This window comes from Rhinatrema bivittatum, chromosome 1 (assembly GCF_901001135.1).
Source record: "Rhinatrema bivittatum chromosome 1, aRhiBiv1.1, whole genome shotgun sequence".
Taxonomy (NCBI): domain Eukaryota; kingdom Metazoa; phylum Chordata; class Amphibia; order Gymnophiona; family Rhinatrematidae; genus Rhinatrema; species Rhinatrema bivittatum.
Genome location: NC_042615.1, coordinates 504,255,551 through 504,273,263, shown reverse-complemented (window position 1 = coordinate 504,273,263; position 17,713 = coordinate 504,255,551). Strand labels below are relative to the sequence as shown.

Sequence of the window (17,713 nt, the reverse complement as noted above, 5' to 3'; positions counted from 1 at the left end):
CTGCAGGCCCTAGTGATCTATCCGCCTTACACGAGGTTCTTCCACGACAGGGTGGTACTGTGCACTCACCCTAAGTTCCTGCCTTAGGTAGTGACTGACTTCCACCTAAATCAGTCCATTGTGTTGTCCACTTTTTTCCCCGAGGCCACACTGTCATCCAGGTGAGTGGGCTCTGCATACCTTGGACTGCAAGCATGCTCTCGCCTTTTATTTAGACCGCACCGCAGCCTACAGTCAGTCCACCCAACTCTTTGTTTCCTTTGACAAGAATATACTGGGAGTTGCGGTGGGAAAGAAGACTTTCTCTAATTGGTTGGTGGACTGTATTGCCTTCTGCTACCAGCAAGCAGGCCTTCCGCTCGAGGGCCGAGTGAAAGCGCACTCAGTAAGGGCCATGGCAGCGTCCGTGGCGCACTTCCAGGCAGTCCCTATTGCCGAAATCTTCAAGGCCGCGACGTGAAGTTCCCTCCACACTTTCGCAGCCCATTACTGTCTGGATAAGGACGGTCGACAGGATAGCATCTTTAGCCAGTCTGTCCTCCGTAATCTGTTTGCAGTATAAAAACCCAACTCTTCCTACCAAGGGCCCATTTGATGTTCAGGCTGCCCCGTTGTTGCCAAAGGCACCCCTGTTGTTGTGCTTGTTGCACATTGGGGGTCTGTTGGCCTCCTCTGTTTCGGTTACAGCCTGCAGCTTGCTATTCACCCATCTGTGAGGACTGCCATCCTGCTTGTCCTGGGAGAAAGCAGGGTTACTTACCTGTAACAGGTATTCTCCCAGGACAGCAGGATGTTAGACCTCTCAAAATCCGCCTGCCACCCCGCAGAGTTGGGTTCGCTTACGTTTTGTTATTTTATTTTTTGCTTGTGCATTTTACTATAAAATGAGACTGAAGGAGGACCCTGTGTGGCCACAGGGTTAGTGGCATGCTGGGCGTGCTCAGTGTACCAGTCAAAGTTCTAGAAACTTTGACAGAAAAGTTTTCCGTGACAGGGCTCCGTCCACTGACGTCACCCATATGTGTGGACTAACATCCTGCTGTCCTGGGAGAACGAACAGCTGTTACAGGTAAGCATCTCTGCTTTCATATCCCAATTCATGAAAGGCTTGTGGCATTTTAAACCACCAATTATAAAACCTCCTGTTTCATGGGATCTGAATATGGTTTTGGAACAATGGATGAAGGCACCATTGAATCTTTTGGAATTGACTTCTCAAGTTTCTTACATGGAAAGTAATATTCCTTGCAGCTCTAACTTCAACCAGAAGAATAAACAAATTTCAAGCTTTAGCTCATTATCCTTCTTATATGTAATTCTTCCACAAACTTCAAATGGATGCACCCACTTGAAGTTTCTACCTAGAGCTTTTCACATTAATCGTGCCATTGTACTATGTATGTTCTTCCTGAAGTCGAACGTACATGAAGATGAGAAAGCCCTTCATTTAGATTGTAAATGAGCTTTGGCTTAATACAAGAAAAGAACTCAGCCACGTTATCAGCCATCACAAGCTTTCATCTCTTATGATCCTAACAGACTGGGCATAGCAGTGGCCAGTACACTGTCCAGCTGGCTAGTGAACTGCATGGCTCAATGTTATAGGCTAGCAGGCCTTCAAATTACAGATATCATTAAGGCTCATCAGGTTAGAGCCACACCACTTGAAGATGTCTGCAAAACTGCAGCATGGATGTCAGAGCACACCTTTGTGTCCCATTACTGTGGACATTCTCTTGAAGAGTGACAGTAAATTTGGACATGCAGTTTTGCATAGCCTGTTCACCCAGTAGGCTACATTCCACGGTGGGGTCTGGGTTGCCTATTCAGTGAATGCTCCGCTGCAATCCACAGCTTGGAACTATCCAAATTTAATGGCTATTTCAGATTTATTTATTTATTTATTTAAGGTTTTTTTATACCGGCATTCAAGAACTCGTTCTCATCATGTCGGTTTACAGAAAACAGGGGTGCAAAAATATAACCGAAAACATAAATAAACGTGGAGAAGAGAAGCAGTTACAATTAACGATTGGAAAAAGCAAGTTTACTTACTGTAAATAGTGTTTTCTGTAGATAGCCATACTAAATATCTGCCTGCCTCCTTGGAGAGACAACTATCTAGCTAAATTAACTCTCAAATCGACTGAGGGGGGTTCACAAGGCAATGCCTGAGCAGGAATTCCCGCACATGCTTAGTAGAGCCCTGCTAGGTAAGAGAGAGAAGGCTGTTGGGTGCTGCTGGATGACAACACCTACACGTAATGGCTAATTCATCCTGCTATCTACAACATTTTTGTTGAGCAAACATGCTTTCTCTTTTTTCTTTTTTTTGAAGTATGCCAAAATCATGTTGTTTTCCAGAGTATACTGTTACCTGCTAATTTTATTTTGATCCAATGAAGGGAGTGTAACTTCTAAAAGCTAACCAAGAAATTAAGTTAATCCCATAAAAAGATTACCTTAGAAATTTTTGTTATTTGAACTTCATTTTCATATATTTAAGTGGATTAATATGGTAACCACACTACATTTAATATCTAACCCCTAAGAACTGATTAACTCCATTATAATTGCTAAGTTTTTAAAAAAAGTTAAAAATAAATGTTCATTTCCACTTTCTTCTTTTCATGCATCTAAGTTTTGCAGAATTTGCCAAGAAAATAAATTTGACAGGAAATAAGGCAAACTGTGTAGCCATTTAAGTGCAATAAAAACCAAAGATAAAGAAATAGGAGGAAAACAGCTGATAGACAATGACAGCAACAAGTCCTCAGAATCTAGAAGGGAGCAAACACTTTTTCTGCTGATGAATTGATGTCAATTTAGATTTGCTTTATTTCAGCATTGTGTTTTCCAATTAAGGGGAGGGATGTGCTTTGTAGTCATGCACACCTGTGCCCTTCCAAATCTTTTGGCTAGAAGGTGTTTTACTAAAGAGAGAGCTGCTGAGCGGCTTTGTGGAAGGATGGGGGCTGAGCTGCTCCTTACACTGATGTGTCAACCCCCTGTCTCCAGCAGGAACACTGGTTCGAGAAGGCTTTGCAAGAGAAGAAAGGCTTCATCATCAAACAAATGAAGGAGGATGGGGCATGCTTATTCAGAGCCGTGGGTAAGTCGGCCTCTTTCACTCTCCTCCTTTTCCTGATTGGTAACCAGCCTTTTGGGGAGAGGGTGAGGGCAGGAGAAACATTTGCCAAAATGTGAGGCAAAGAAGCAGGATTCTGCCCAAACCCTATTTGTAACTTGCTCAGAACTTGAAGGAAGTCGGGAATGCACATGTATTTTGAAGAGGGATCTTTAGTGTTGCTCTTATTTCCCACAGTAAGGGATTTGTTACATTCTTTTGCTTTTAGTGCATCTTGGTTGCTCCTAGCAGCAGAAGGCTCTTAAAGGTTGTACATATGGTATTTTTCTGTTTGTGGTCACTAGAGGGCTCCCTGAGTTTTCTGCATGTCTGCTCATGCTGTTGAGGTTTGGGGATAAGAGGCTTATGATGGCTCATTATATGAGGCTTCTCTTGTGACACGTAGAAAGAAGCAGGGCTCTTTGGAAAGGTGACTCAGCAGAAGGCTTCAGCAAGAAGCTGGGTTCCTTTGAAAGGTGATTCAGCAAAAGCTGTATGTGTTCAGTTTGGATAGGGGAGAGACTTGGGAGATGAGTTGTTGAACTGGTCCCCACCCTTTTGTGTTTATGCACTGGAAAGCTGCAGCTATGCTTCCCATGAGTTTCCAGCAATGTTCTCTTCTGTTGATTTCCTTTGTCTTGCAATAAGTGTTTGTTGTATGTCACCCTTACACCCACCTTTCTTGTAGCTCTGTCTGCAAGCAGAATGCAGAGGTGCATGCTTTGAAAAGAAATTTAGATGTATGTAGTTGGATGCCCCTTTTCCCCTTCAGCCCTTTTCTGGGTTATACTTTTTTTTTTTTAACAGAGAAATAGAGGAATGTTCCATCATGTTGATGTTGAAATCTGCAGATTTCTGGAGATACTTGAGCCTTGCCGTTCATTATCCTCTCTCATACTTTTCACCATATTGGACCTGTATGTACAGGGCTGATGATGACACTTATCTACCATAGATAAGGGATTTTGTGGGGGTTTTTAAATATATATATATATATATCTCCTTTAATATACTGCAGCAGCAAGCATGCATCCATAGTTATAATGTACATCTGTGAAAAGCTCTCCCTCTTTCTCCCCCAGAAAAGAGCACAGGCTATATGAAAATAATGGCTAATATGAATTGGTTGTCAGAGGGCTCAGGAAATTTCCCTGAAACAGCTTCTCACTTTTTCTTGCCCCACTGTAGTGAGCCCTTTTTCTTTTTTTGTCATTAGTTTTTGGTTTTGTAACAACCCCCTTCTAGCAGTCCTACCATGGGGTCCTTTCATTACCCAGCGTTTCAATCCCAGACATATGAAGTTATTTGAACAACATGTTGGTAAAAGATTCACAAGTGACATCACGCCTTGAATTCCATTGGTCTGTATTGGCTGTGATTTACATTTATTAAAATTTATTAATCGCTTAACTCTGAGACAGGTCTAGGCGATATTCAATCAGAACAAGCATAATATATAGCAACATAACATACATTAAAATAAAACAATGTATAAAACAAATAAAATACAGAGAAGCTAAATCAAATTACAGGTAAGCTAATTTAAATATGAATGTTTTTAATAGACCTCTGAATGTTTTAACCGAGTCACGTAGTCGGAGCTCAATCAAAAATGAGTTCCAAAGGACTGGACCAGCAACAGGGAAGGAACATTCTCGTGTAATGTGTAGTCATGCCAACTTGGGTGAAGGAATGTCCAAAAGACCCCTCTGTGTGGACCCTAGATTTTTAGCTCATTGATATATCTTCACAATGGCTTTACACCATAGACAAGACTGGTCATTAACCAACTTAAAAATATCATACCAATCTTATATTTAATTCTTTCATTAATAGAAAGCCAGTGTAGGTCAATCAAAACTGGAGTTATATAATCATAGCTTTTTACTCCTGCAATTAAATGAGCTGAAGCATTTAAGAGCAATTGTAGTGATGGAAGTGTTACACAAGGAAGGCTGTTGTAATAGTCAATAATTGGAAAATAGAGGCTTATAGTACAGTATGAAATTTTGTAAGGTGTAAAAGCTTTTTGAGGCCAGCTAGAACCTGCAATCTGTAAAAGTCTTGTTTAATGACCTGTTTAATTTGTGGACAAAAAGTTAAAGTCCTGTCTAGCAGGACTCAAAGACTCTTAATATGATTCTTAATGTGAAAACATAAACTATTTATTGAAATAGTTCTTTCAGGAAAGGTGGAATATGGACTGTGTATGGCGAGAAAGTCTGTTTGACATGTAAAGAGAGAGTTTATTATGACTAACCCAAGTTTTAATAGTTGAAAAGCAAAGATTTAGATGTTCAACAGTTTCTTGCCAAGTAGCATGTAGGCATAACACAAATTGTATGTCAACAGCATAGACTTTATAGCAATCAGAAAGATTTGAGAGGATTTTACAAATTGGGGCTAAATAGATATTGAATAAAACAGAAGAAAGTGAAGATCCTTGTGGTCCACCCATTTTGATATTCGAAACAGAGGACACTTCATTTTTGAATCTGATGTATTGGGGATGATTAGTGAGATATGAATGAAACCATTTTAAGACGTTACCTGCCAAACCAAATTCTTGAAGTCGGAAGAAAAGAATATTGTGATCAAGTGTATCGAAAGCAGAAGAGATGTCAAGAGAGTCAAGAGAGAATTTCTGGCTATTGTCAATTCCTAGTCTTAAAATGTTAGTGAGAGGTAATAAGAGAAGTTCTGTATTCGTGGCATGTCTGAATCCATATTTGTGTGGGTCAAGTAGCTTGTGCTTATCTAAATGGTCAGTTAACTGTCTAAAAAGGGCAGCTTCAAGTACTTTTGTTAAAAAGGGTGTAAAGAGGAAATGGTTCTGTAATTACTTGAGTCTGAATTATCAAATTACATTTTTTTTTCTTTCTTTTTTTTTTTTTTTAAGAAGAGGACAGACAGCTTTTTTGATGCAGTCAGGAACTATGCCTTCTTCTAAAGAGAAATTGACAAGACGGGTAAAAGTGGGAGATAAGATATCTCTAGTGACTTTAAAAAGAGCTGTGGAATAGCTACATGAAGGACACATTGTATCATTTACATTGGCCATTTACATTGGCCAAAAGTTTTAACTTCACTAGTGGTGATGTCATTGAAAGTGTCCGGTGGGAATGATGTAAGAGAGGAAGGATTAGTGTACTAAACTGGAATATTAGAAAAATTGAGAAGTAATTCAGTTTTTAGGTTGATGTTCAAAAATGTCTTCCTGAATGAACCAGCTTTGATGTTCATGTAAGCAGGGTCATAGACAGAGCTCCAAATATCTGGTCACCTGGTAGCCAATGGCAATCAAAGACCCAGAGCCGATGACAGTGCAACACAGCCAATAGTATGCATTTCGTAGCTGTTGAAGGAGTGCATGTGTGTGCTCACTGTCCCTTTGGCAGTCCTGCTGCTGACTTTCTTCGCAGCACTGACTTCTGAAAGTCAGCACAGGCGCTGCAAGTAGAGGAGGTGGCAAGTGCATGCACTTGCTCCTTCAATATTCCTGTAGTATACACGGTCAGCCTCTTTCCACTGGGGGAGGATGAGTAAGACTTAGGAGAAGGAAGCACTGACAGACAATAAGTGAGGCTACAGGAGGGAGATGAAGTACAGAGAAAGGGAAACAGACAGGAGAAAATGGGCATGGTCTGAATGTTAAAGATGGAAAACAGTAGTTTATTAAGAGCCAAAGATGGATGATAGTGGACTTAGATACTATTGAGATCCAGAGAAGGATGAGTGATTGGAAGAGGGTGGGAAATGCATGCAAGAGAAAGTGAAGGGGAATGGAAAAAGGGTAGGAGACAGAGAGATGCAGGTTAGAGATTGAGAGAGGAGGTGGAAAGATGTGAGATGAAAATGAGACAGGTGAGATGGGGAGAAGTGAAGAGGCATTGGTCAGCAGAAAGAGGTGGAGAAGAGCAGAATGAGATGAGAGAGAGAAAATGCTGGCAAGACATGGAACGGAGATATGAAAATGGAAGGAGCCACACAAGTAAAATGGAAAGAAAACCAGGAAAAGGATTCAGAAGATCAACAAGAGGAAAGATTACTAAACCTTGTAATAGGGGAAAACACCTTTAGACAGCAAAAGAAGAATTATTTTTTTTTATAGTTATTAGAACATGTAACAGTTTACAATATAAACTATTACATTTTCTATATAATTTGTAATTGCTTAAAATTGTATATTTAATAACTGATATTTTAAATGAGACATTTCTCATACCCTATTTTAGCTGGTGACTAGAAAATTTTACTGACTGCCAACATTTTTGACATTTTTCTGAACTTTACTTATGGATCGGTCTTTCAAACATGACAGTTCCCGGGGTGCATGAAAAGCTGCTTAGAGTTATACTTAAGACTGAGACTCAGGAGGAAGAACTACCATATTCATTCAATTAATTACACCCCTAAACTGGACTATCAGGGGGGCTAGTCATCCACACACTTGGGTGAATTTTATTCACCACCTGGAGACCTCAATCTCAGATATGTTTATGCCTACCCAAGGCAGGTATTAGTCCAGCCTGTGTCCTTTTTTTACATTACTTACTATGAAAATAAATTTTTATCATTTTTAAAATTTTCTTTACACACAGTAGGTGCTAGGCTGTGCTGCCTTATACCCTTTTTACTCTTTCATATTCCTTTCACGTGAAATAAGTAAAAAGTGTTGGGATAGATGTTAAAAGGGACCATTTCAATAGCCTTTCTCACTGCTGTAAAAGAGAGAGTACCATTTTCTCCAGTTAGCAAAGCTTATCTTGTTCAAAGTACTTTTACAGACTCTACCTACTATACAATTATCTTAACACTCTTACTAACCACACATGATCCTCCTAATCATATTTACTCCTCACATATATGTTATACCTATACCAGGGGCAGGAGACTCTAGTCTCAATGGCCCCTAACTGGTTGGGTTTTTGGGATATCCTTATTGAATATGCATGAAGTAGATTTGCATTGAGGCAGTATGCATGCAAATCTTTTTATGCTTATTCATTAGGGATGTCTTCAAGGATGGAGTTGTCAATCGCTTTCTAACACTGCACTCATCCCCTTCCATCATAACACACCACTAAATCAAAAAAGAAACAGGAGGCCAAAGTTAACCAAGATAGAAATTTCTTACTGAAAATTATGAAAACAAAATTATTTCTGAAGCCTTTCCTTGTTGGCTGCTCCTTGGCGATATCACTTACTTGAGGGCTGGGTGCTACCTTCTCCTTTAAATCATCTTTTCTCTCTTCCCTCTGGCCCTGCTGGAGGACAGGCATAACATAGTGGGATTGAAAGAGGAGCAAGAAAACAGAGGATGTTCCACAGTCACAACAGTGCCCAGGCAATGGAAAATTAGACATGATGCAGCACTTAGTTTAGTGTTTTGTTATACTGTTTTTCGACTTTTACATATACAAATGCATGAAATAATCCTATATAAAATATAAAACTATAAAATAGAATTCTTAAAATAAAAATTAAAACCAACAGAACTATATTAAGAAGAATAAACTCATAGTACTATGTCCAAAAAGGGCTGTCTTCGAGGACAAGCAGGATGGCAGCCCTCACATCAGATGCAGCCGGCACAGAACTATGATATGAAAGTTTCTAGAAGCTTTGAGCATGCCCCACTAGGTAGGTGCAGCCCTGACCACTCTCCTGCATCCCATGCAGGGCCTTTCAGTCTCATCTTTTCTGTGAAGTCTGCAGGTTGCAATTCATTTCTATCGCAGCTGCTGCAGTGAAAGGTTTCAGGAGCAAGAACTGTTTCTCACAAGGTTCGAGAGCGATCACTCATTATAGATACTATCTGAAAAGCACTAATTCCAGGTCAAATATAACAACAAAAATCCTGAAACATTTGTAATTGTGAACAGTGGTGCATTTATTGAATAATCAACAAGAAAGAATCACGTAAGTGTGGTGTTCCTCCTGGGTGTGATGTTAAATGTCCTGACAAGGCCCTTGTTTCGCCAACTATGGCTTCCTCAGGGGAGAACCCTGATGTATCTGACACCAAAAAAAATATTATGAGGCTCCACTCATGCTGGAGCAGGAGGAGCAAGAAATGCAACTAGATTTAAAATGCCAACAGACTCATTAAATCAGTTGAAGCTTCTAAATAGATTATTACCCTTTAGAGGCCAAGAAAGCTCAAAGTGTAATCCAAGGTGCAGTAACTGCACTCAGAGGAACAAGCTATAAGCAGCTCATGTGTGAAAAAATGTCCACATAGAGAAGCGCCAGTAAGAATTGAGCGCTGAAACGCCTATTAGTATTGCAGCTGCCCATCAAGAGAACCGGAATCAAAAACTGCTTGAATTACTTTTGCGGAGTCTTCCTCTCGTGTCCATCATATGAATGAGAAACCAAAATGAGGTGCCACACACACTATATATATGGGGGTGTGTGTGTATACAGGTTCAGCAAATGACCAATTACATCTGATTATACTAGCCAAAATCTCCCATATAAACCTTATGTAGTATTAAGCATTTGCTACCTCCCCCTACCATGTCCAATATGGAGACCACACATCTTGATAAATGTCCATTTGATCTCGTAAACCAAAGGTCAGCCTTTCCAGGTTTGTAATCTCTGCCTCCTTGCCTTCCCAGCAAACAGAGGGTAAATGTTTTCACATATGGGTTTATGGTTAAATGAGTTGCATGCAGAAGTTGATTTACGAGCTTTCTTTGGCCCCACATGCTTGATCTATTAACCCACGGTCTCAGTAAACAAAGAAAGGGATCTGCAGCAAGGAGCTTCCTGCAAATAATCTAAATTTGGTCCAGCACCTGGGACTAAAAGATCTATGCTTCCCCACATTCCCAACACATGTGTAGATAGATTCCATCCACATTCTCTCTTTAAAAAAAAAAAAAAAAAAGCACCGATATTTCTAAATTTTGCATAAAACATAAGGGTATGGTACATTTGATGCAATAATTTATACAGTCATTTTTGCCCTTTGTAACAAATTGAGATTCTCCGAGAAGCTCTCCACCGATGTTTCCAAGTCTTAGCATCCAAGTCTCCATGTAAGTCAAAGTTCTTTTGTCTGATAAGACCCAGAATGAAGCCCTCGTCACATAGCACATTTCTGATGATAATTTACATCCTTCCATATTAATATTAATCCCAGGTGTCTTGAAAAGATCTGTATGCAATTGCAGGTACGAGTAACGACTGTGTGCCACAATATGAAACTCCTCTAAAAGATCAGTGAACGTCTTTAAGTGACTATCCTCTAGCAGCTGCCCCAGAAATCTCAGCCCCTATCCTGTCCACATCAGGAGAAAAAGTACATTGAGATAAACAGGATTGTCTAATACATGAGAAGAACTGTTTCCTCCAAACGTCTGCAAGACAGAAACATTTGAACAGATTCTTAATTCCAGCCCCCAAGTCAAAATGTTGCCTGCCTACATAGGATCGGTCTTTGCCTGTGTCCAGACAAATATTCCAGTCCCCTGCGATGCACAATCCCAAAGTGGCAAAACCCATAACAGCATCATGTGATCTTTTATGAAATTGCGAAAATCCTTGATTAGGGCCATACATATTCATGAGGGTCATGGACTGGCCAAACAAGCTGCACTCCAGAATTATAAACCGGCCTCCAGAGTCATAGAACTAGCGACAAACCCATAAAGAATACCAGGAAACAAGCATCTCAGCTTTTAGAAGAAAAGAATGCCACAAATACTTACCCAATACAGCTCCTATGCAGTTTCTCATGTTCTCTTTCTACTAAATGGGTTTCCTGTAAAAAAAAAAAAAAAAAAAAGATTTGCTTTTGGATTTTTTAAAAAAATTGTATAATATCCGGGCTTCTTAACTGGTGTCAATGCCCCACTGACATTGAGGGAGTCAGTATATGTAAATCAAAAGTCATCTATACCACTGGACCATATTGCAATTGCCAGTGTAATCGCTAGTACAGTTGCATTATGCATAATACTGAACCAAATCATGTCAGATAACCTTCTCAACTTTGCCCATTTTTTATAAACAGTAACCCCCCCCCCCCCCCCCCCCCCCCCGAACAAATTTCTCAAAGTCCCTCTAGGCTCCCTTATCTGAAACCTAATCACTCCAAAACCCGCCCCAAACTTTCCCCCATTAAAATATACAGTGTAGTTCCCATTCTCACAGGACAAGCAGGATGGTAGTCCTCACATATGGGTGACATCACAGGATGGAGCCCTGTACTGAAAACTTTTCTGTCAAAGTTTCTATAAAGCTTTGACTGACACTGGCACACTGAGTGCACTGAGCATGCTCAGCCTGCAATTATCCCTGTGACCATAGGTGTCTCCCATAGTCTTCTTTTTTCCGCTGTACAGTAAGCATAGCAGTTAGGAGCTCTGTGAGAAATTCTATCACTTTTTCCTCACGGAAACACTTAAACCTTGACTTCACAAAAACTTTTTCCCTGCACGGGTCTCCCTTTGCGTACATTTATTCAACGCTCGGTGAGTACTATGCCCTGTTTTTCAGTTGGTTCCTGTCACCTCCCTGGCCTGCCAACTGACTGCGGCCTTCCCTCTCCCTATGTTTTCAGTTAGCCACACATAGCCTGCGAGTGTCCCTCTGTGACACTCTGCCTGGTTATTAGTGCTAGTGGGACAGGGACTTCCACGGTTTCCGTTGCTACAAGGGCCCCTGTCAATTTCAGGTCCTTCGATTTCCTCGGTACCCTCGCGCAGTCGATGCCCCCATCGCTACCGTCTGTACCCACTTTCAGCCCGTCCTGGATTCTTAGATGCCATTGGTACCCCTCCCCCTGCGGTACACTGATGCCATCGGTCCCTGCATCGTTTCTATCAGTGCCATCCAAGTTTTCATCCATGGCACTAATTTTTCCTTGGGTTTCATTGGTACCATCATCGCCCGGATGGATGCCATCGACGCACACCTTTGTGTCGTTGGTGCCATCCATGCCCGGGTCGATGCTATCGTCACCCAGGGCACTTCCATCAATGCCAGGGTCATTTCCATTGATGCCATCATTTATTTTATCGATGTCATCAATGCCCAGGACATTTCCATCGATGCCATGGTCGATTCCATCTGTGGCATCCATGCCTGGGTTGATTCCATCTGTGGCATCGATGCCACGGTCAATTCCATCGGTGCCCATGTCAGTGCCATTGATGCCGTCGATACTGTCGATGCCCGTGGCCATGCCATCGGTGCCCGCCTCCATACATCGATGCCGTCTACGCCCACGTCGTTTCCATCGGTGTCTTCGACGTTCCTATTGATGCGGTCATCGACTCCGTCGATGCCGGTATCATTTTTCCAATGCCAACGATGTTTTTTCGATTATTCAGTGCTACATCGTTTTCATAGATACCTACGCCGATGCAGTCAGTGCTTCCGTCACTGTCATCGTTGCTCTGCCCGGTTCATTGACGTTTTTTCATATATATTTTTGACAATACCCTCGAGGCCGCTTCGGCTGCCATCGACACCGTCGATACCGACATAGCACCTCCACGTAATGCCCTCTCCTAAACAGTGCTCCATGCTTTGGGTTCTTATTAAAGCCCCGTATTAGCCTACGAAGCTACATAATGCCAGGAGCAGTGCAGGCATGCTGACAGTCTGTCATCATTCGCCATCCAAGACAGCAAGGGCATCCACCTCGGCACTGGGGAAAGACCGGGCCGAGCATCGTGGCACTCATCGTCACCGACACTGTGACCGTCCGCCACTGAGTCCATCCAGCACATCGGTGCTATCTTTCTCAGTGCTTGAGAATGCCCGGGCCGAGCAACATCACCACTGCCATCGCCACTGTTCCGCACAGTGCTGGCAGTCCTTGGTGCTCCAGAAACACCGGAACAAGTTCCAAAGAATTCTGCACTGGCGACACGAGACATCGAGCCGCTGAGACGAGGGCCGGGTTCACGAGCCAAAGATGGCTCCCCTGTTCCCGAGGCATGCCCCACCGACATCGGTGCAGGATTGTGGCCCTCCACAAATTACTGTGGTAGCGCCAGCTACGCCCAACCTGTCTCCTCTATACCTGCGCCACCATACCAGGTTTCAGAGTTGAGACGGACGTCTACATCCGACAGGCTACCCCTCGATGACTCCTGAAATCCACGGAGCCAGCAATCTTCACCGGCTCAACCTTTGGCGATCCACGTCGGATGGTAAGTACTCTAATCCCGCTTCTGCGGCATTCCCATTGAGATGTGTTCTCTAATTCGGGCCACATGGTTCGAAAAGTTCTAGGTCATCTACCTTCCAAGAACCGTATTAGTGTCACATATCACTATTGCCAGCTATGTCAGCCACAATACCAAGAGAACCTCTCTATCATTTCTTTGGGATTGCAAGAGGACATCATCCCATTTTCAGCAACAGGACTCTGTACTGATTAATACTCTGGCTTCTGGTTCCTAATTCAGAACAGAAGTTCCAGGTGCATTCACTGATCTGCTAAACACGAGATCCAGCAAATACTGCCTCAAGTGCAAGTCCATCTCGAAGCCTGATGACAGGTCTCGATGTTTCCTTGTACACCACACAGAAATGCAGGTAAGACTTTACCGCTCACGCTCCCGTGGGAGGTTACATGATATCCAAATTACATCAGCCCCGCCAGTTGGACACCTCCTGGTTTCCCAACTGGCCGGATATCAGAGCGGCCACCCCACTTTGTACCAAGATTCCCGGTACACTCCCCCAGACGCTACAAAGCGCAGGAGGGAGGGGGGTTGGGGAGTTTTAATTACACTATTCTTTCTTTCAACAGAAAGTAGTTACTCTCCGCTCATCTTGGACCTCAGAAATACCAACTTTCTTCAGAAGGCACAGATAAAATGGTATCTCTCGTCACCATGCTTCCATATTGCAGTAAGTACATTACCTCTAATCTTTCTATGTGCTTCATGGTGAGTCAACAATATTACAATCCCAAGCTCTGCCAGTTGCACCAGCTCCAGCAACTGGGATATTTCATTGAATCGCTATCGATGACTGCTGCTTCTCTATGGAGTGCAACATCATTCACGCTTTTCCTTGCATGGACAGTTGCATAACCACAATCAGTCCACGCAAGGAGCTCTAACTTCTTCATGACTCACTATAAATTTACTACCTGGGATTACTGTCACTGCCATAAATCCCTTATACAACACTTCTGGACACCACAGTCACAATGACCTTCCTGTCCAGCATACGTGCAGACATTCTAATAAATTCCTACATGTCCCTGCGCGCATATTCCATAACCTCAGCCCCTCAATTCTTCATTGTCGGGCCATGGGTTTTTTCACTATGCACTTTCCTCATAGATCCAAAACTGCTATGGGTTAGATTCAGTGAAATTCCATTATCAGTGGGTCTAAGCTGTTCAAACGCTTTCGTCCCTCATCCATATTGCAGATCTAGAACGAAAACCTAGTCTGATCCTGCTCATGCTCGCATTTACTCAGGGTTGTAAAGTTTGACCTAAAATCTTCTCAACCCAATATGCGTCTATTCCGCTCCAGGCACAGTTTCACATGAACTTCCTGGAGCTTGTAACCATGAGTTATACCCTTATGCCTTCCAATACTGCCTCTGCAACAAATCTTTGTGGATGCAGACAGATAGCATAGGGACAATGTGCTTTCCAACACACAAGCACGCACAACCTCTTAGCTGCTCTGCAAGGAAGCTGCGCAGCTCTACCCTTGGCCCTTGCTCACTCCATGCATCCTCGGGCCACTTATCTAAGAGACTTAACGAACACACTAGCAGACCGTCTCCATATAGGTTTCCATCTTCTCGAATGGTCTTGGATTACATGTGTAGCGGGAAAAATCTTCTAACGCTGAGGCCAACCGAACTTGCCCTCTGGGTCCGAATCGAACCATACAGTGCATAGATTCTACTCCCTACACATGTTTCCATTGCGTTCCCATAGACGCCTTTCTTCCATCAAGGGCCTCTTAAATGTGTCTCTTCTGCTGCCTCTCATAGCCAGCACTCTTCTAATGTTGAACCAGGATGGGGTTCACTGTTCCTCAGACCCACGTCCTGGCCGAGACCAGTATGCTTCCCATACTTCTCAATCTATCACACCAGTAACCAATTCGCCTTCTCACAAGTCAGTCTCAAATCGTAGGCTCACTGATGATCTCATGGAATTGGTAGCGTCACAAAACCTTCCACACATAAATCCTACCATTCAAAATGGCATGATTTACCACACAACGCATACAAAAGGGTATTACCAGTTTTCTTTTTTCTATACCACTCTCTTCTCTTGCTCCCTCGGATTCTGCTCCCCAGACATCCTCCACATAGGTACACCTCTGTTCCAATTGGTATATCGTTTGGGAGTGGGGATACTCGATTAACGGTAAACCCCTTCTGAGTCAGCTTACCATGGATTATCCACTGAACAAGCCACCTCTATTTTCACTAGTCACGGAATGGAACCTATATCTCATGCTTATAAGTCTCATACGTCGTCCATTCGAGCCTTTCCATTCCTCTCATTTCACAGTTTGGCATGGGAAATTCTTTCCCTCATAAACGTCACTTCTGCCAACAGGGTCAGTGAATTATACACCTTGTTACATACTCATCCGACCCTGCGTTCCTCCATCACCGAGTGGTTTTACATATTCAACTTCATATCTTTCTTAAGGTAGACGTTGCATCTCATCTTACTCAGAATATACTCTGCCCATTTTTCCAACACCTCTCTCTCACCAAAATGAGAGGGTTTTTCCACTCCTTGGACAGTAATAGTGCACTTGCATTCTATCTAGATCGCACTACACTCCATAGGAATTCCACCTAACTCCTTCTTTGGCAAGAGACAAGCTGCGAGTTCCAGTGGGCAAACAGACCTATTCCTCCTAATTGATGGTCTGTATCTCTTTTCTACCAACAAGCAGGCATTTCACTACAACACTGTGTGTAACCACACTCTGTTGCGGCCGTCCCAGCCTCAACAGCTTCCCTTCAGCTGGTACTGCTTGTACATATTTATCAGGCTGCAACCTGGAGCTCTCTCCATAACTTCGCAGCCATTACGACTAGCCGGCATGCTCGATGTTTGGCCAGTCCGTCTACTCCTATTATTTTCGGTTTAACTACCCAACATCCTTCCACCAACCCGTTAAGGGTTTCAGGATGCCCTCCGTTCCAAATTCCACCCCCGTCATTGTGCCTTTTGCGCGTCTTGTGTGCATTTGGTGTACTCTCGGGCATCCTCAGCTTGGTACTCACCCATACGTGAGGACTGCCATCCTGCTTGTCCTTTGAGAAAGCAAATGTTGCTTACCTGTAACAGGTGTTCTCACAGGATAGCAGGATGTTAGTCCTCACGAAACCCACCCACCACCCCGCAGAGTTGGGTCCGTATACGTTTTTACTTTTATTTTAGTTTTGCTTGTGCTTTTAGCTATAAGACGAGACTGAGGGAGACACCTGTGGTCACAGGGATAATTGCAGGCTGAGCATGCTCAGTGCACTCAGTGTGCCAGTGTCAGTCAAAGCTTTATAGAAATGTTTGACAGAAAAGTTTTCAGTACAGGGCTCCATCCTGTGATGTCACCCATATGTGTGGACTAACATCCTGCTGTCCTGTGAGAACACCTGTTACAGTTAAGCAACATTTGCTAACCCCCATCTACCCCCCCCCCCCCCCAATATCCCATCATCCACTAACCCCGAAACCTGAACAAATATTTGACCCAACCTAAAAGACTCTTTAAAAAAAATATATATATATATATATTAATTGTTTGGAGCCAATAAAAGATATAAATAACAGCTGTTCAATCTACCCAGCAAGATGCTTATGGTTGTATCTACCGCTCCATGCATGTTACCCCCAAGCCTTCTATTAAGGGTTGTAATTGCTGCTCCATGCAGGTTAGTCCCTATGCTTAACCTGCCCAAGGAACACAGCCCTTAGCCAGAGCTTAAAAAAAAGAAAAATGTGCAGTATCCTGCAAAAAAAAAAGAAAACAACCAAAGAAAACTGATGAGAGAGAGACTTCACATAGTCTGTGAAAAATAAATGCAATATTCCAAGCAACTACTTGCCAGAAAAATTTATGTCCCTAGATCTATGGCCAGGTAAAAAAAAAAAATATATAGGAGTTGCTTTAGCCTGGTTCAAGCTAAAAGTGAGTAAAAATGCACAAGTAAATTCCAGTACATGAAGAGTGCCTGCTAATCACTGAATAGTATACTGCTTCCTGGCTTGCATCACTGCTCCATGCAAGACGTATGACTGCTATTTGTAAAGATTGTACCATTGTGTGAGGTAGTCATACCTTGTAAAAAGAACCATGCGGTGTCCCAAAGTATATATTTAGAAAAGCCTAGATAAATTACAATAACAGAAAATGAAACATTTAATCAAATATGGTGGTATGCAATGGTTTTTTACAATATGATGATTTCTGCACATATCCTAAGATTTTGCGCATGCTTGTATCTTTGTCTATAAAGATGACTGGATAAGAACATATGCCATACTGGATCAGACCAAGGGTCCATCAAACCCAGTAACCTGTTTCCAACAGTGGCCAATTCAAGTCACAAGTATCTGGC

The 17,713-nt window shown here is 42.5% G+C and overlaps 1 protein-coding gene across 3 annotated transcripts in view; it reads left to right on the top strand.

Moving 5' to 3' along the window:
• OTUD5 (OTU deubiquitinase 5) overlaps positions 1 to 17,713 on the top strand; it is a 260,721-nt gene that overhangs the window by 53,247 nt on the left and 189,761 nt on the right. For 2 of the 3 annotated variants that reach the window (XM_029610434.1, XM_029610412.1), the window contains exon 2: positions 3,019 to 3,112. In XM_029610434.1, coding sequence (XP_029466294.1) covers positions 3,019 to 3,112 — 94 coding nt within the window. The remainder of the gene's footprint in view (positions 1 to 3,018; positions 3,113 to 17,713) is intronic. The other variant, XM_029610423.1, reaches the window with a different exon arrangement.